At 55.4% G+C, this 19806-nt stretch overlaps 1 protein-coding gene across 5 annotated transcripts in view; it reads left to right on the top strand.

Annotated features, from left to right (window-relative positions):
* LOC126915112 (steroid receptor seven-up, isoforms B/C) overlaps positions 1-19806 on the top strand; it is a 57182-nt gene that overhangs the window by 10846 nt on the left and 26530 nt on the right. For 3 of the 5 annotated variants that reach the window (XM_050719522.1, XM_050719526.1, XM_050719525.1), the window contains exons 2-3: positions 1088-1237; positions 13047-13598. In XM_050719522.1, the coding sequence (XP_050575479.1) occupies positions 1088-1237; positions 13047-13598 (702 nt within the window). Of the gene's footprint in view, positions 1-636; positions 671-1087; positions 1238-13046; positions 13599-19806 lie in introns of those variants that run through there. The other 2 variants (XM_050719524.1, XM_050719523.1) reach the window with 2 other exon arrangements.

Here is a 19806-nt window from a genome sequence, read left to right as displayed (position 1 = left end):
AGGCGCGAATGCCTCGCTAATTAATTTGCTCGTTAATACGCGTTGCCTCGATCGCAGCAACCTCCTTTCCTCCGGCGAAGAAAAATTCAAGTAGCCGCTATCGCGCGACGTCCATTTTCGTTGCTTTTCGTTGGCTGTAACGAGCAACGCGTACGGAAAAATCGCTGCCGAAGAAGATGTCGATCCCGGAGAATGGTTTCGAGCGTGCGCGTAACGGATCACGGTGAAAGTCGATTTACCTCGGAGCAAAGGAAGAACGTTCGTCTTCTTGTAATAGTCGCGAGACAGATTTTATGGCGGGAGTAGATGGAAGATTCAAGGTAGATAAGCGATTAAGCGCGAGGTCGCGATCGCCGATGAGAATACTCTCCGCAACGGCAAGGGTAGCCTCTTTATCGCGCGGTCGGCCGTTTTCACACAGAGAACGCTTTGTTGTCACGATATGAATTGCCTCTTGATTGCTTCCAAGTACTCGCGGTGCGTCTATCCGCTGGTTCGTTTGCCCGACCGGCCGTTTCGTCGCGTCGCGTCGCGTCGATTTCCTCCGTTCGCGCAATTCGCTCAAATTCTCCGATTCCTATCGCGCGCGTGTATCGAGAATCGAAAGCTACGCTTCGATAGCTCGGTACGCGATAGAAAGCGCGAAAGAGGATGGAAACTCGATGGAAAGGTAAAAGATGATTTGCCGAGAAATTGCGATGACTTTGCGCGGAAGGGCCGATGACACGGGCAAGCGCGGTTCGATTTAACGAGCGGCAGCGGGCAGAGGTGCCGCCGCGTGACAGATGGACAGGGCCGTATTCGCGCTAAACGTAGTCGCGTACGCTAAACAGGTTAAAAGGGTGATTCGATCAACGGGTTCGACGTTGCTTCTCCGACAGAGATCGGCCGATATCGCGTAATTTTCGGTGTCCCTGTCGGTGTTACCGTCGTCGGCGTTGTCTCGCATTTCACGTTCCGGTTGCGCGTGATCGGCAACCGATCGTAGATCGAACGCGAACGCGCTCTAGTCGCGAGTACAACGAGAGGAAACGAACGAAGGAAAAAGAAAAGAGAGATTTTAATTTGTAACTTTGCCTCTTTTTAGGATGCAAAAGCTTCTTCAAGAGAAGCGTCAGGAGAAACCTAACTTACTCGTGTCGAGGAAATAGGAACTGTCCCATCGACCAACACCATAGGAATCAGTGCCAGTTTTGTCGATTGAAAAAGTGCCTGAAGATGGGCATGCGCCGGGAAGGTACGTACCGAATGATTTCGATCGCATCTCGGTCCGATCGAGTCGCTCGCTCCCTTTGGAAGCGATCGAGGGAATTCCGTCGAAGCGAAGCGACGCGCGCGTTAAAATAGAGCAACGGCTGCGAATCGCGCGCACCGCTGCGCATCACCGTCCGTCCGTAAGATCAAAGTTCAACGAGGCGGAAACGTTTCTATTTATTTGCTAGGGATTCTCGAGGCATCGAACGAGCGGCAGCGGGTGCGAGCGCTCGAGCATCCTTGGAACTCTCGTCGTTTTAACGCGGGACAAGTGCGCGTATTTATATCCGGACGCGTTCTCGATTCGGTCGCGCTCGAGTTCCTCACCTTCTGCTTTCGGGCAGCGCGTCGATACCGATCTCTTCGTCCTCCCCTCTCCCCCCCCCCCCTTTCTCTCGAGTGCACGCCAGGACCGGACGGTTTCGTCGACGCGACTCCACGTTTTCCACCTCTTCTCTCGTTTCTTTTCTCTCTCGCTCTTCCGCGCCTTCCGTCCGATCCAACGAATTAAAGAGAAACGCGTAGATCGGGATCGCACGATTCGCCCGATCGCAGCCGCGATCACGAAAACCCCGGAAAGATTCCCACGCCTTTCCCTTTCCGAGATTCTTCGTTTTTTTTCTTCTCTCCAACTTGTTCGTTTACGTGGCGATAACATCTGACCTTGCTGGAGCACGCACGAGCTGGTCACCGACGCGGACGGACAGACGGACGGACGGACGGACGGACCAGGTGTACTTATTTCCGTCCCAAGTTCTGCCGTCTTCCTCTTTCTCCCCGCGGCAATTCCACCGCCCCTCGCGACCTCAACGGCATCGCGACCCGGCTCACGGAGTCGTCGCGTCGCAGGCCATCGAATCTATCGGCGAATAATTCGGACAAACGATTATCCCACGTTTCCTACGTTCCTCGCGGTACTTTTGCGTTCGCGCGATCCCGGCTCCTCTAGCCGGTGGTAGATACCATCTGACCTTGTTCGAGACGTACGTGAGCGAAACGGTCGTCGACACGAACGGAGTCAGGCAGCACGGTCCGAAGAAACACGCCGATCCTAGGACACGTACATGTAGCTGTATATCGCGCCCTGAAGCGGGCCGCGACTAGACCGAATACGCCTGTCAAACGAATCCGCGATGCAAGACCTCGCCGCGTTCCGACCGTCGATCTCGAATCGATCGCAATTTTATAGCCTTCGGGTCTGTTCGTTGAAAGCTTGGAACCCAGGATCGCTGTAACGCGGCGAGTAAGTGGCCGAGAGTGTTGGTCGCGTTTTTCCCACGAGACGGCGACCCGAGTTTTCTGCCCTGTCGCGGTAACGTCCGCTCATTATCCAGGATGATGCCTCGGCTTTTGATAATAATTCGAGACGACGTTCGCTAGTTCGCTCGCAGAGCACGCAACCGTCTACATCTACCCACTCCACCGACGTTTCTTTTACCTCGTGATTCCTCGCGAGCAAAGGGAAAAAACTACGCGAGGGAGAACGCAGAGGTTAAACGAGCGAGGAGGAGCGGTGGCCGAGAGGAAACGGGGCAATCGTGGCGAACGGTATGGGACGGGGGAACAGAGTAGAACGGCTAAGGCGAGTATCCAAAGGATATAAATGAACGAAGGCGTCGTCGTCGTCGTCGTCACCGTGACGCGATCGTCGTGGTCATCACGCGAAAAAGGAACCTCGTTCGAACGTTGACGATAGATCGGTCAAACATCAACGGCGATAGCAACGACGTTGCAGCGACGTCGAATCGAAAATCGAACAACATCGTCGACGAGAGCGACGTGGACGAAGACCAGGGCGAGAAGAAAACGCGGCAGAAGAAAGAACCGAAAGACGAAAGGAAGAAGAAGAAGAAGAAGAAGAAGGAGAAGAAGAAGAAGAAGAAGAAGAAGAAGGAGAGGAAGAAGAAGAAGAAGAAGAAGAAGAAGCACAGAGAAGAAGCGTCGAAGGCAAAAAGTACGCGCGCGGCAGAGGCTGTTTCGAGCAGCGAAGCGACCCAGCGAGCCTTTGGCGCGATGCGGCGAGGAGAGGCTAGGAGAGGCTCGGAGTGGCTCGGAGAGGAGAGAGGAGGCGGCGCGAGGCAAGACGCGGTGAAACGGGGCAAGGTAGGGGGCTAGAAGAGGTTGCGGCCGAGGGGGCTGGCGGGCAAAGGGGCTTCGCCGGGGCAAGAGGGGGCGAGTCGGTGGTCCGAGGTCAGCGGGGTGCATGACCTTACCTCGGGGGCCCCTTCCTTCCGTGGGGCCCCCGAGGCAGACAGGATGCGCTCAAGATTACCCCGCAGATACTGTCCGCGATGATTACAGAAATCTAGGAAGCCGCTCAATTTAATTAACCCTTAATTGCGACTGGCCGAGAAGAAGGTACGTTTAGTGGAACTGTGTCCGTCCGTTCTTTCGTCCTCGATCTCGCGGTAGCTTGGAAAACGGATCCTGGCTTCGCGCGTACTTAACTTACTCGATATCGTCGTACCGCGGAAAATTCTCCAGCGAAACTCGAAAATCGGAAAACGTAATCGCCTCGGCTCGTTTACCACTAGGATTAGTTCGTAAAACGCGACGACCCGTGGGAATACGAAACGACTCCTGTCGAGCGTTTTGCGCCGTTTAAACGTACGACAAGAGCGCGAATCGCGAATCGCCTCTTAACGTTGCCCTTGCCGCGCGTTTCCAAGATCCTCCGCCGGAACCACCTCTTCGCTCGATAATTTTCGCCAGGCAAATATTTATCCGTCGCCGGACGGATCGCGAGGATTCGCGTAGAACCTCTATACAGGCAGAGTCGGATAGAAAGCTCGGTCCCGGAAACGTCCGACGCGAGAGTACAGGATCGTCGATCGAGCGATCGATTAAACGACGCGGTAATTGCGCGCAGGGATCGCGGGTGAATCGGTGTTGTTAGGAAATTCTCGATAGAGGCCGATATATCTGGCGAACGACTCGCGTCTAGCGGAAGATACTGAGTCGGGTATAGGTATAGAGACGCCGGTGTGCCAAGGTGGATTTCACTTATCTCTCAGCGTCGAAGCATGCCGCGCGCGGTATGCCGATGCAACGACGATGCCCATTATAGCCGCATTAACTGAAATTAGACATTGTTTCCCTTGCCGGGTTGGAACGATGCAACAATGGGAGGACGACGAAGGCGGATGGTCGGGCTGCTCGAACGAACGTTCGGGGCAAACCAAAATGGATGAGAAGGAGGAAAGGACGAGAATGCGAAAAGGTCGGAGAGTGAGCGAGACGGAGCGAGATGGAAAAAATTACGCGAAGCCGACATACGGGGAGGAGAGAGCGTGTGCAAAGTCTACTCTTTTATCTCGTGCCGTTTCTTTTTCGTCTTGCGCTTCGACTCTCCTTCTCTCTTTCTCTCTCTCTCTCTCGCTCTCTCTCTCTCTCTCTCTCTTCCTCTCCCTCTCTGCTTTCCTCCCTGTCCCTTTCCTCCATGTACACCACCTTTCTCCCCAGTGTGCGCCGAGAGGAGAGATTGCCGATATTACGGCAGGGTCAGGATCGTGACTTTAATCAATTAGCGAGGTTTCTCGGACCCGGGAAATGATTAGTAATCCGACTGACGGTCGATTCTTGATCCTTCGCACACGACGCAGAGGGAGATTCTTCTTCGACCGCCCTCCGCGCGATATCTTCGGTGCTCGAGTTCGCGTACGAACCTCGGACCGCGATAACGTCGGATATAAAGCCTCGTCGTCCCTAGGGAGTCCGAACGAAAGATCGTCGGTTCGCCGGCCATCGAGCCGTGTTTGATAAATGCCAGCGTTCGCGAGATTTTTCCTCGACGAATCAACCGCGCCGATATCTCGCACGGGAATAGCGAACCGCGATAACGGATGCGAGCTCGCCTATAAACCATAGCTGTATCTACGGTTAACTGCTACTCGCCGCTTACCTCGCTCGATCGGACTCTTCCCGAAAGTTCCACTATACTTCGTACCTATCGCGTTCCATTTCCAAAGAACGTTTCGACGCGGCGTCAGTTCCGCCAACGGATCGATCCGCCAGATTCCGCGAAGCTACGCGATTCTGGTTGGCGCGAACGACTTTGACGGGATTCCAAACCGGTGACGGTTCCTCCGATCGACGACCATCGCCTCGTTTCCCACGCGAAATTCCCCTTTTACGCTCTTCGTTTGCGCGTCCGTTCGAATCGTTAGCGACGCGACGGTGGTAGGGTGCGAGGTTTGCGAACGTACGGCAGCGATGCGCGAATTACGCGATTACGCGATCCGAAACCGAGGAAAAACGTTACGAAGCCGTTACCTAGAGACGAAGCGAACCGTTCGCTCGGTCGTATTTGCCTACCTGCATAATCTCTTTGCGAGCATTAAAATACAAAGAAGGCGCATTACCATGATAAAACTATCGTTGGGTCAAGAGTACCTGACACCATTCGTGGGGGATTGCGATCGGAACTCGAGCTCGTTATGCATATTCAGAACGGTGCAAGGTCCACGCCGTTGCGCCTATTACCCTTTGTTCCTTCTGCCTGCTCTACCGTTGGCGAAATTTTCCTTTCGTCTCGCGTCTCGCGCGACTCCCCTATTTTATTTATCGTCGCGCGACCTAACCAGTTTGCAGTGGCAGTTTCGACGCGTTTGTCAAATTTCCACGAGCAACGTCTATCGTCTGTTTCGTATCGTCGAGCGTCTGCTTCTCGCGGAGAAAAACGCGCCCGCGATCCGCTTCGAGCGAGGAGAAACGACCTTCGAGACCGGCAGAGCTCTCGCGCGATCAGAATGTGAAAGTTCACTCGGAAAAGGCGGTCAGCGCTACGTTAGTCAGCTTCGCGCACACCCACCGACACGCTCGGCTCTCTGCTCTCTACGTTCTATCTCTTTCGCCCTGCATGTATAAGTATATACATGTATTCCGTACCTTTGACAGCCAGAACGGAGACATCGACGCGTCTCTATTCGCGTTTCCTACTCAACTTTGCGTCTCGCTCGCTCGCTCCTTCTTCCCACCGCCTCCTTTTTCTACCATCTAACCAGGACCGCTGCGGCGCCATGCATTTTCGTACGCTTCCCTCGTTTTTCTTTCATAGGCGAGCGCGAAGAAACGCGTAACGTACAACGTAAAGTTAACTCTACGAGCGACGAGACCGTGGCTAAAAACGAACGAGCGGAACGTCGATGACGGATTTTCGACCAGTCGAGATATGTTTTGCAACGCGTAGTTTTATTCGAACGAACGTGCGTAGGTGATGATCGATCGCGAGTCGCGAGTCGCTAGCAAGAGGGATCCGGGGAAAGAAGCGAAACGATCGAAGAAAACTTAGGAAGGGGGATCGGTACGGGCAATTATGGTCGGAAAAAGGAGCACGATGCAAATATCAACAGCCGTCAACTCGTAAAACTCACCTGCCTTATGCCGCGAACCAGTCCTCGATAGACGCGCGCGGACACTCGCCTAGCCCAGACGTTCGCAACGTCTACGAGGAATTTCAGCCGAATCGCAGATCAATCGTAATCTTCCAGTTGCGAAATCGTTTCTCCGGCGAAGAAGCTTGTCCGACGACGACGAGCGGACAACGAAAGGCTGCTCTTCGTTAAAAGCAACGAAGTAGCACGACGCGCGTTCGTTCCGGATAAAAGTCGCAGGTATCAAGGATTTCCGAGGGTCACGAAGGGAACGAACGAAGGAGAATCGGAGTGAATCACGTTCCGAAAGTAGTCGCCACGAGACAAGACGAGAGCCGGTCGTGCGCACGGGGAAAGGGGCCGATTTGAAAGACAGTAGGTCAAAAGAGCGTTCTGTCGGCCGCGAGCCGGAACGAAAGAAGGACATCGCTCGAAGAAATTCTTACGCCGGGAGACTCCCACGCGATCGACCGCGCGCCTCTTCCACGGGCCGATTCGAGCGTCGGTCTCGGGTCTCGAAACGTAAACAGAGCGGCACGTACCGGAACGTCGCGAGTTTCTCGCGAGAAAAAGATCTTTTTCGGCCCTGATCGATCTCGGTATCGATTTCCTCCCGAGCGAATCGGCGAAACGGACGTTCGCGCCGGAAGGACCGCGTTAGGTGCTCGTTGCTTCGCCAATCGAACACGAGCGAGAAAAGAGGAAAGAATATAACGAATAACGTGGCGCGTACGCGATTCTTCTTCCGCGAACGGGTCCGATCTCCGGACGCTTCCCGTTTCGATCTGCTCCGCGTTCTCATCCCGTTCTCGTTCGCTGCCCTTCCGTTTTCTCTGCCGTTCGCTCGTTGTATGCCATCCTCGCGAACTTAACGTTGCTCGCATAACGTAAGATCGTACCGTCGAATAGCATGCAAGCGGAGGCCTCGCCGCGAGCAGGCACCGTGGGAATGTTAGGCGGGCCCACTGGCCCCGCGTGCTGCCCCCTCTCTTTCCTCTCCTCTCTTCCTTGCTTCTACCTCGACCTTTTCTCCTATCCGTTCTCCTATTTCTTTCCTTCTTTCCTCCTTCTTTCCTTTCCCCTTCTTTCGTTGCTGGATGCGTCTAACCCTTTTGTAACTTTGTTCCATCCTTTCCCTTTCGAATCGTTCGTGGCCAGAATCCGTGTCCGTGTCCGTGTCAGCGTCAACGTCCGCGTCAGCTTCGGAATCTCGACCCTTTTATTCGTACGTTTATCCTTGCCGTTGTCGCCGAATACCTACGCTCTCCCGCAGCCACCGATTTTCTCCGTTTTAGTTCATCCAGTCGTTGGTCCGTTTAGCGAGTTCGACGAAACTTTCGGTAACGAGCGACTTTGCGTTTTACGATCCGGCTTTGCCTCAACGAGGCTGCGCGAAGAGGATCGGAAATCGGGAAATGACGAGATGGAAAACGCGTTGGTCTCGCGCGGGTGGCTAACCGTTGATGTGGCGCGGCGCGGCGACGGGAAAGAGAGGCGCTCGCAAGGCCTAGGGTAGTCGCCGACGGAGCAAGGCGGTAACCTTCTTTCCGGCGAAATTATCATAATGGCTCGGAACAGAAGCATGGCCCGAAGCGACCTCCGCTCGCTCGAAAACTGCCTGGACGATGCATGCTCTCTGGCCATCTTCCGCGCGCGCTCGCTCGCGCTCGCTCGCGTACACGCGAAGCGCGAAGAGAGGGAGAGAATCTAAGAGACGACTCTCGAGAGCATCGAATATAAGCGCGTGTGCTTGCTCCAACTCGAACCCACCTCGGTTAGTCGGTTGCCGTTGCCCTGCCGGGCCAACGTCGACTATACACACACTTCTATACCTCTCGCACGGTAATTACGTGACGTATTAATACCAGTTATTCCGCGTCGACTGGTTCTCTGCCCGTCTCGAACCGCAGGTGTATTTCGGATCTCTCTCTTTCCTGCCTACCTTTGCATCCTTTCTCGCTCCCTCTTTCTGTCTCTCTCTCTCTCTCTCTCTCTCTCTCTCTCTCTCTCTCTCTCTTCGCGTCCTCGTCCCTTTTCCTCTTTTCTTTCTCTCGGCCTGGCTTCGATCCTTTTTCCCTTCCTGTAGCGGCAATTCGTCCTTCCCCGGATGCCCTGTTTGGCAACGCGTTCGTATCCTCCTACGGAGAGTGCGCGGCCATCGTAGCTATTAACGGGATAGTTTGGAACGCGAAAACGTCGGTTCGCTCCGTGAAGGAGAGACGATCGCTCGAACAGAGGAATATCGGTAGGGTTTCGAGCGAGTTGGAGATTCGAGCAGATCGGCGAACGGCGATTCGCGCGGCATCGCGTTGGAGCGAGCGAATACCGTGCAGTGGCGTGCGCGAAGAGGAAAGACAGAGGAAACGAGCACGCGGCGAACAAGCGGAGGATCGAAATTGAACGAGGCGATGCGATGGAACGTTAGGCGAGCGGTGAGCAGCAAGCAGCGAGCGTAACCTCTCCGTATGTTGGCCGGTCTCGGTAACGGGACGACGATACGGAAATCTTAATAGCATCGACTCGCGGCACTTCTCACCGGCCGCCTACTCCTCGCCTTGCCACCTTCGAGCCGGAACTGCTGCCCGCGGGGACCAGCACCCGCTTATTAGCCGCGTAAAAATCACTGCACGGGATGTTGCACGTTTCGACCCTTCCGTTTCCTTTTTCTTCCGCCTTCCGCTTCTCTCTAGGCACGTTCCACGCGTTTCTTCGTAACCGCGTCCAGATCGTTCGATCGTGAACGCTTTTCCAAGGAGGAAAACCGACGGCGCAACCTCGTTGCGAAAATCGCGTCATCGCCAAGGAGGCGAGGCGGCGCGTCGAAGGGTATCGCGAGAAAACGTAAAAAATGAGAGAAAAACGGGTGAAAGGTGGAGCGAGAGTGGGAGCGAGCGCGAGGGAAAAGGAAAGAAAGAAAGAAGTAGGCAGCGAATAGGTAGGTAAGAAGCCGAGGTAAGGAGCTCTCTTCCCATCATTAGGCCGTTTGGTTGCGGGACCGCCGCAGGCTTTTACGTAGGTGTTTATTTATCGTCGGAGGCTGCACGCGGAGAATTAGTACCGGTCCGTATAATCTCTATTTGGAGTAATTATCTTACAAACGTTAATGGATCTTCCGCTCGATCGAGTCGGAACGTAGGACGGGTCGTTTCGATTCCGTGCAAGTTTCATGCAGCCGTGTCCAAGGCGGATAAACGAGCGCAGGAGAGAAATTGCGCCGCGGACGAGAGCAACGAGCCCGATGAAAACGCCAGCGGAATGTTTCGAATTTTAGCGACGTATAGGCGTGTAAATATAATCGGCGACCCAATAACCTCGCGGCGACGTTCATGTAGGTCGATATCTTGGCTGTCACCGCCAACCGCCAGCGTTCCCGTCACCGCGCCGACGACCGGACGGGCGAACGCGTCGTTTCGACCGATACGCGTTTCCACGATTTTACCGTGATCGTCGTCGGTGAACTTGGTTCCGAATCGCGGCGAGTTCGCTCGGAACGGCGATCTGCGAACGAAGCTACACGCGTATGAATGGAAAGTTGGAAATGCGGCGGTCCGCTCGTCCGAGTCGGCGAGCCGATCGAGCGTGACGCGCCAAGGATAGGTCGTATCGTTGAATCGCGTGAAATTTCTAAGCCGTATGTCATAGCAGGTAATGAAATTCCTTTCTGCGCGCCGTTCCGTGCGCGCGATCGTCTTAATCAACGCGCTGTCATGTCGCTACGAACGAGAAGAATTAGCATTTTAAATCACGCGCTCCGCGGGTGCTCTTACTCTCCTTTTTCTGCGAAGCGGCCCGCTCCCCTCGCGTTCGCCTCCACGTCCAGCTCCGAACCCTTACCCCTGTCATTCCATCCATTTCCTCTCGCGCGCTTTCATCCTTCCATCCCTCTCGGCCTTTCGTTTTCAACTGTACGTCGTTTTTGTAATTCGTTTATCATCGAACGCGTACGGAAGATTGATCGTCGTTTCTCGATGTTTATAATTATTTTGAACGATGCTCGGTGCTCGACGCTCGTTGCGCGTCGCAACGCAGACGGATATTCTTCTGAAATACGGACGCGCGTGCTCGTGTACGCGTTTTCAGCCAGCCAGCCGATGCATCCTCCTCCTTTCCTCCTTTCCTCCTTTCCCCCCGCCCCCTTTCCTCCTTCGCCTCTTCGCTCCGTCCTCGTCTATTTCGCTTTCCTAACCTACCCGTCCCCGTTCCTCGTTCGGCCGTCACGGGCCTAAGCGCTGACCGTTCTCCGTCGAACCGCGCGCGTCAGCATCATCAATCCACGTCCGACGATTTCTCTATGGCCGCGCGGTCGTCTCCGCTTCTCGCGTTTCGTTCTCGCGCACCGTCTTCGATTTCGTGGAGATCGCCGGCTCTCGCGAGGCGAGACGCAGCGCGCGAGGACGCGCGACCAACAATTTTTTCCAGCTCTCGAGCCGCGATCACGGCTTTTAAACGCGAACACGTTGCTCGATCGTTCGATCGACGTGGACTTTGCTACGTGACGAACACCGACCGTCCCGTTTACGATAACTTTATCGAATTGTTGCCGAGCCGTTTTTTTCCGCGAATTCGCGTCGATTCTTCTTTCGAAGCGTGACGAAACTGGCAATTCTCAACGACGATAACGAACGTTACATCGATATCGTTACACCGATGCGACACCAGCGCTCCGCATTCCACCTTCGATCCGACGCGTTCTCCGTCATCTAAACGCCGTGGTTTCTGCCGCTCTCCTCCATTTTCGAACAAAAAATCCACGCTCTCGATAACGCGAACGAGTATTCGCAACTGTTCGCGGCGATCGCTCGACCTTTGACTAGCTGCGGGAAATTACGAGCCGTTGCCACGATACGAAGAATTTTGCGATCTCGATAGACTTCGTGAACGACGTTCGTCGGATTTAGTCGCGAGAGGAGTAATCGCGTACTCGTACAACTTGATGCTTGACTTACGAGCATCGGACTTAAGTCCGTAGGCGTTATCTTTGCGTTTAATTCGACGTTTGCAACACGTAGTTACGAATCTCTTGTCCTTATCCGTACAGTTTTCGAATCTTTTTGCCGTACTAATCGGATACTCTTGGTACTCTTGGTACCGCCCATCACCTCAGGACCAATTTTAGAATACGATCGTCCCACTTATCGTCGTCGCCGACGGTTTTACCGTTATTTCTCGTCTAGAGTCGATCGGTCGATTTTCCTTCCGCCTGCCGCTTTCGCGATATCGATGTACCGACGATAAACGAAAACCGGCGTGGCGTCCGGTTAACCGGCTGGACGCGCTCTGCGAATTTTCCGCAAATTCTTTTCCGCTCGAGCGAGTCACGAAACGAGTATCCGTGTTCGGGCCGGCTGGTAACGGTATCGAGTCGGCGTAACATCGGCGGACTGTACGCTGAACTCGCGAGCCCTCTGTGCGCTCGGCGATGGATCGGTAAACGAAATAACAGAGTCTCGCTCGTTCGAATCGCTGGAACGATTCAAGCCGGCATTTCGCTAACTGGAAGAAACCTTCGGGTGGTTTAACGATCGTAGAAATCGGTGATTCGGTACCGTACGAGTGGCAGAGCTGTTAGAACTCGTAAACGATGTCTCGAAAGGGTCGAGCCTGAGGTTTTTTTAGTCGGCGGCGATGCAGGGTGGCGAGAAAAGGAAAGAAACCGGAGAAGAGAGAAGCGGCTGAAGAGGAAAAGATAGGAGAGACGCGGTATTCGTTGGCCGCGGGGCGGACGTTGGAATTCAGGCGTTGCACAGCGGGGTGTCGTTGCTCGAACAGTCCCGAAGGAAAAATAAAGACGCAGTATCCGAGAAAGGATGCAAAGGGGCAGAGAGGCAGTGAAAGAGAGGGGTTAGGTGGAAGGGGGGTAGCGGGGGGAAGGGGAAGGGGAAGGGGAAAGGGAAGTTGCGCGAGAGCGCGATCGTGCGTATGCACTTACCAGAGGAAGAGAGAAAAGCAGAGAAAACGACAAAGAGACAGTCACGCGTACTTAGGTACGTACCGTGCAAGACGATCTTCCCATCTGTCTGCCTTTCCTCGTCGATTCTCTTTTCGTCTCTTTCGATGCCTTTCGCAGCGAACGGTATTCCACGGACCCTGTTTGCCTAGAGCGGCGTACGGCCAACGAGGCTTCGATCGAAATTCCTGCCGTGGCGATTCCGTCCTTTTCGTTTCCTTGTTTACGGTATCCTGGCTACGGTATCCGGTCTCGCGCGTTCATCTTTCCACGATATTCGCAGGCTCCTAGATTTTCGACTTTCCAACAAGGTCGTCCAACGACAGCGGCGATGCTGGATCGCGCGAAATCGTAACGGGATACGCGGAAGCGTGGACGGTTTATACGGGGGAAAATCGGCGACGGAAAAAGCAGCTCGCGCGAACACGAAGAAGAGGATCGAACGATTGACGTAGTTGGTTCGTTTGTTGCAGCCGTACAAAGGGGTCGAGTGCCACCGTCGCAGCCATCGCTACCAGGTTTGCCGGGACAGTTCGCCCTGACGAACGGTGACGCGGTCGCGTGTGCCAACTTGAACGGTCATACTTACCTCTCCTCGTACATAAGTTTGCTGCTGAGGGCAGAACCGTATCCGACCTCGCGATACGGCCAGTGCATGCAACCGAACAACATCATGGGAATCGACAACATCTGCGAGCTCGCGGCGAGATTGCTGTTCTCGGCGGTCGAGTGGGCCAGAAACATCCCGTTCTTCCCGGACCTACAAGTCACCGACCAGGTTGCCCTGCTCAGGCTAGTTTGGAGCGAGTTGTTCGTGCTAAACGCGAGTCAGTGCTCGATGCCACTGCACGTGGCGCCGCTGCTCGCCGCGGCCGGTCTTCACGCTTCCCCCATGGCGGCGGATCGCGTCGTCGCCTTCATGGACCACATCAGGATCTTTCAGGAACAAGTGGAAAAGTTGAAGGCGCTTCACGTCGACTCCGCGGAGTACAGTTGCCTCAAGGCCATCGTCCTCTTCACCACAGGTAAAGCAACCGCCCTAACTCTTTTCGATATCGACGTAGCCTCGATTCGCGGAGGTTTCGACGCGGAGATGCTCGTCCCGCCGGAGTTGACGGCGCCGGATCCAACGATACCGGATAGGCCGTCTTCGTCGTAACTGGCGTGGCGTCCGCGCGCCGCGATACCATCGGCGCGACGCGGAGGACGGCCCTGTCGCGACGTATCACGCGCGACTCGTGCCGCTCGATCCTCGACGAGCTTAGAGAAGCTCGGAGAAAGGGGACAATGCTCGGCGCGGCGTGGTTCCCGCGGCCGATGGCAGGGCCGCCGGAAGAAGTCCGATCGCGACGGTCTCTTGACGCGCGCCGCTCGTTCGTAGCTTCGTCTAATCGACGGCAACCGATGTTATCGCGACTCTACGGCTACGGCTGTCATCCGAACCGCGATTCCCGTTCTAGCCCCGGACGAGATTCGCCGACGCGAACCGCCGACACAATACCCGCTCGCTCGTCCACGTTGCGTCGCGCGTTCCTCGTCCAACAACCGAGACAATGCTCGCTCGTACCTCTGCGCTGTCCCTTCGATCGTCCCGTCTCTTTCTCGCGATACGTCTTCGTTCGCTCTCGTCCGCGATTAGTCGGAAAATCGCTCATCGATCGTCAGTGTCGCTTACGACACGCGAATAAAGAGTAGTCCGTTGCCGTTAAGTTTCACCGTCGGACACGTTGTCGTCACCGCGTTTCCCATTGTCGCTTCGTAATTATCGTAGCGTCGGTCTACTTATCGTTTCCGCCGTCGACGCGATACTACAGCTTCGTTGCAACGCGTGCTATTCTCTCGACTTGCACGGGAGTGGCCGGTCGAAGAATCGAACAAACGCGGATTCCTCGCGGACGGAAACACGATCGCGCTCGTTCGATGGACCGATAGATCTGCGTTGGGTGGCCGAACGAGCGTGTCCGCGAACGATCGAGCAGAAGGACGAGCGGAACGAACGCACACGCGTTCGGGTTTTAGGGGGAGCACGAGGTCGGCCCATGCTAAACCGTCTCGTTGTAGATACGGGACAACCGACTATTTATTATCGTGCTATATGGCCGCGCTTACCTCGGTTTAGCTTATGCTAATGTCCCGTTTCTCGAGCTTTCCCCTTCCACCCTTGCGTGCTCGTGCTGCCCTCTTTTTCTTCTTTTCCTTCGCCACGACGAAGGACCCGCTTCTTCTTCCCCCTTTCCCTTCCCGAACGACTCTTGTTTCTCTCGTACGACGGACCCAGCGTGGATCCCTTTGCGGTTCGTGGCACGCGGGACCCACTTCTCTCTGCCATCCTCCGGTGTCCGAGCTCTCCTCCGACTTCGAGATTCAGCGAGTTACCTACCCCAGACTCCGACGCTGCACGCTCCACGCTCGATGCATACCGTTGCGTAACTCAGGCGAAATCTCATCCGGGCCGAGCCGGATTCTTATCGCGATTCGCGATTAGTTCCGTTTCCATTCTCCAACGCGCCGTTCCTGTCTTCGCCGAGCAGTATGCGTATTTTCACGCTCGTCGAAATATCGTCGGGATCGATGACTATTTCGAGGAGCAGTCGGTGTCGTTTTTATGCCTCGTAACCGCGAATCACGCGTCTAATTGTTCGAATAAAACGGTGGAACGGGGGCACGCTACATAAAGTACGTTTAGTCGGCTAGATCGACTACGTTCCAGCGGTTCGGCTTTCTCCCGTGCATACTCGGTGACGCGAAAACGCGTAACGGGCGCATCGATCTGATCTCGGTCTCGACGCGTTCCAAGAGTCATTCCTGCCAGACGTTCTTCGACGGCGAACCGAATTGCACGTTGGGGCGAAAAAACGGCGCTCGATCGGAAAACGCGGCTTCGCAGGGTACGTTTCGCACCGGATCTCCTCTCGTTCCGGACCACCCCGTAGAGACATGCAAAGTCGCGGCGCGGATATATTTATGCGGCAGGGCATTGCGGCGAGGTACGATACCTACGTGTATCTCGATGGGAAACACTCCCACGATTATGTGGCGTACGATGCAATTTTGCCTTTGCCTCGGCGAACCGGTGAGCAATCGGCGACCCACGTATTCGCTACTACGCGCTTTTGGCTTCTACTTGGCGTCTCTCGCGATGACCGCGAAGCTTACCTCCCTATCAACGACATAATTAACTAACGGTATGTAACTTTCGACCGCGAGAAATCTGTCGGACGCGATCATAAGTACGCGAGTATAAGTTGCTGCCACTAGGCCTCGATATCCGTGGAATAGCGGGCGAAAGACGGCGCGATACGTCGGTCGTTTGGTGCCACCGTTTCGCGTTCTAGAAACGTTCGAACCGATGGAAATCGCGAATGGATTTTCGCGCGGCGCGAACGCGCGCGCGACGACGAGGAGGCTAAAGAGCACCGCGAAGCGGACTCGCAAACGGGGACACCGCGGAGACGACGCGAGGAGAAAGTAAGAAGGATCGTGGCTCGCTGCGACTCGGCGAACCGATATAAGCAAGCGACTAAGTACGAGTACGTTCTCGCCGGACGAGACGGTCGGCGGGGGGTAACCGGATTTCGAGCGGTTAGTCTCTCTCGTTGAAGCCATTCCAGCGACCTGGCATAGAGACGCACGACGGCGTTAATCACGCCGAAACCCGGAGCATAGATCGGCGTGGCTGCGAAACGTCGAAAACGCTCGGAAACGGATCGCCGAAACGAAAGGCTCGGCGAGGAAACGGAGGTGGACCCGGTCGGAATGTCGGCCGGCGGCGGATCAAAGTGGAAGCGAGGAGAGAAAGACGAGAGAGACCGGTAACCCAAATCGAAGGGAAATCCAGCAGCGACGGGAATAACGCCCGTGTCGTCGGAACACGAGAGCGCCGATGATCGCCTAGCCGCGTTTCCGTCACTGTAGTCGCGTCCCCGATCCTCCCGGCGTATTATTGACGCGTTTATCGTTGTCGTTATTATCGCCGTCTGTCGTTCGCGCTCACCTGTTAACCTCGGATAATTTATCGACGCGGCGAAACCGTCGGAAGGGAGGGAGAGAGAGAGAGATGGACTGGAGATGGAAGGGACGCGACTCGACTCGATGCGATTCCGCGTTCTTCGCATTCTCCGCGTCACGGTCTAATCAGCCTCTGTCACTGCGCCGACCGGGCTTCGCGAGAACCGTTCGATTCAACTTGGGAGCGGGTCGATTCCCCATCGAGAAGGCTTGATAAATTCATCGAAAATTGCGAAACGACTCTGGCGATTGCGAAAATCTATACATATATATATATATATTGTATATATATATATTTATGACGGATGATGTGGTATTAGTCGAGGACATGTCCCCATTAGCGTACATAAGCGTAAACGCTTTTGATCTGAATTTCTGAAACGACGCGAGTTGGCAGTATTGCGTGTTCGATTCGCAGGCTGCGAATTAACCAGCGAGGATGAGTAGCGGGATGGGGGAGCAGTGCTCGTGTGAATCTGAAAAGAATAACAAATCCAGCAGATTTAACGAGGATGGGCCGTAATCGTGGTCGGTGACAGACATACTCCGAGGCAATTTGCAAATGTACGACGAACCTAAGAAAACCGTGCCGCAACCCTCTCGATCGGACGTATATATTTTAACCGGTTCGGCGATCGGAATTTAGTAGAGACGCTGCTGGATTTGCCAGAGCGGAAGAAAATCACGAACGAACGCGCTGTAGGTATAGCGGGCGCGAAAGAACGGAGAGAACGAAACGAGGAAACGAGAATCGAAGCGCAAAGGGATGAGTCGCGGAAAGAGAGGGCGCGTTATCTGCGAACCCGGGACCACGAGTACCGAGTCGCGGTCGGTTCTCTATCGGGCGCATTGTTGCTCGGTGTCGAGTCGGGGTCGCGTCCCCCAACCCTTGACTTTGAGCGTTACCCATTTTCCTTTTATTATCTGCCCTCTTTGCATCCGCGCGTCGACGTTCCGCATCGCGCACGCTCGCTATCGCTCGAAACGCATCTCGTTCGCGAAACCTTCGTTCCTTCGATTTTCCACGCGGAACGAAACGCCACGCCGCGTTTTAATTACTCGTCGTCCCGTTCGTTCGACGATGCACCCGTTTTCTGCATTTTCTTCGGTTCCTTACGCTTTTCCCCGAGTGGCGGAGAAAAGGGGAAAATTGCGAGATCCGGGTGGTGGTGGAACGGAGGGAATCGCTGGAACAGAAGCGAGAAACGGAGGAAGAAGTTGACCGGCCGTACGATCTCCGTGGTCGGTCGCGTAACCCTTATCGGCGTATCGCAGGGCAAAGGGTTGCCCCGGTATTAGAGTAAGCCACGGTATTAACCTCGGAGTTTAATATAAACGACGACGGTAGCTGGGACAAGGCGTCGTTTCGGGATGGCGAGGGTGGCCACGTGACCGGCGGACAATGCGAGCCGCTTATCGACGTCCTCGGCCGAAACGAACCCTCGCGGCTCCTCCTCGCTCGTACGTACCCCTCCTCGGTTACCAACCCCCCGACCCTAAGCCCCGAGTGCCGCGCGATCACCGAGCCAGCCACGCTTAACCTCGTACCGCGGTATTACCAGGCCGCTGCTCGGCCGACACCTCGCTTTTCCGTCCGTATTTCCGTCCTTCCACTGCCCCGAAAACTCGTTCGACCGTGATATCGGCCGGCGACGCCGTCCGCGAAACAAAGCGTCCATCCTTTTCACCGATTGCAGGCTAGCGCGCCGACCAAAGGGTGAATCCGCGAGGCTGCGCCGGAATTTCACGTCCTTTCGCGTCCTCTTACCCCCTCGATCTCCGTCGGTCCGCCGATATCTCGACGAGCGTACGCCGACTTTCGTTCGCTCCGACCAACGTCACGATCCGAACGCTCCCTTTTCACCTTTAAACCCGGTTTAATTTCGTTTCGTTTTCTCGATCTATCCGTGGTAATGGCGTTCTTCCGACGCACCTCGCGAGCCACCGAGTCGCGCGAAATACGTGGAACAGGCTCGTGAGCTGTTGAAAGGACGCGGGGATCTCGACGATGGACCGAGCGTTCTTTCGTCGGAATAGGCAGGCGAGAAATTGGAGAAAAAAGTAGAGGAGGGAACGTTGGTCGACGTCTGTCGGTGACGGAGCACGTTGCCCGGTTTCGTCGAACGGTCGACGCAACGCGAACAGAAGAAGACGGGATTTTATTTAGGCGCAAGCGTGTTTTATGGCCCCGTTTGACACGGGATGCCGTTAAATATGCGACAGACCGTGCGCGTTTCTCCCCGTCCCGTCGGCCAGCCTGCCGGCACACCCCACGCGTTCTTCCCCTTCGCTTCCTATTCTCGCCGATGTCTCTGTTATCGTTCCGAGGATCCTTCTATTAACGAGTGCGCGCCGCCGAGGCAAACACGCAGGAATTTCGACGTTCGAAAGACTCGTTGGCGCGTTTCTTCCACTTTCGTTCGCGCCCGACGCTCTTTCTTCGAAGCAGCGCGTACCGCGAGCCGCGAGTCGAAAGACGAGAGGCGAAAGGCGAAAGAAGAAAAGCGAAAGAAAGAATAAAGGCGCCTCGAAGCCGCAGGTCGCGGTTGTTTTTTCCACGGATTCCCGAGGTCGTTAGCGTCGTCGAAACGGCTCTAAATTAAGAACGAACGCGGTCCGAATTTGTTGCGCGTGCCAATTTGCACGTTCGTTTGTTTGGCCGATCGAACGAAGCGGAGGCCTCGAGAAATTCGGCGAGAGTCGGCCGTTTGGCGCACGACCGGAATTCGCAGCGGAATGCAGGATTGGCAAAGGTGGGACGTGGCGAGGCTGGAATTTAACGCGACGCGAGTAAACGCGGGGCGAGTAAAAAGTGGATCGAGTCGCGTCCACAGTGGCACGGAGTAAAACGCGGAGGGGCGAAAGGACGAGTGAATCGAGTGGCGGCTAAGATAGCGGCGCGGCGTGTGGGAGAGGAGCCGTTGGCGGGTGCACGCGTGGCATTCCTAGTCCCACATGCCGAGCGTAACCGTCGGAACGTAGTGGAACCGCCACCGCTTCCACCACCAGACAATATCGCGCATTCACAGATTGCGCTGTCAGGCGGTCGAATAATATTCGGGGTGACACGCCATGTATCCGCTATGCGGTACGCCGACTGGCCTGTATGAGTCAGCATCCCCTAACCGCGCCAACGCTGCCACGCCGCGTCGCTCCGCACCGCGCCACACCGCTCCGGGCTGCCACTGTAAGGGGGGGGGGGTTGTCGTCGTCGGTGGCGAAGAA

Source organism: Bombus affinis, chromosome 4 (assembly GCF_024516045.1).
Source record: "Bombus affinis isolate iyBomAffi1 chromosome 4, iyBomAffi1.2, whole genome shotgun sequence".
NCBI lineage: Eukaryota > Metazoa > Arthropoda > Insecta > Hymenoptera > Apidae > Bombus > Bombus affinis.
The sequence above is the reverse complement of the archived record's forward strand: the minus strand, read 5'-3'. Positions and strand labels throughout refer to the sequence as shown.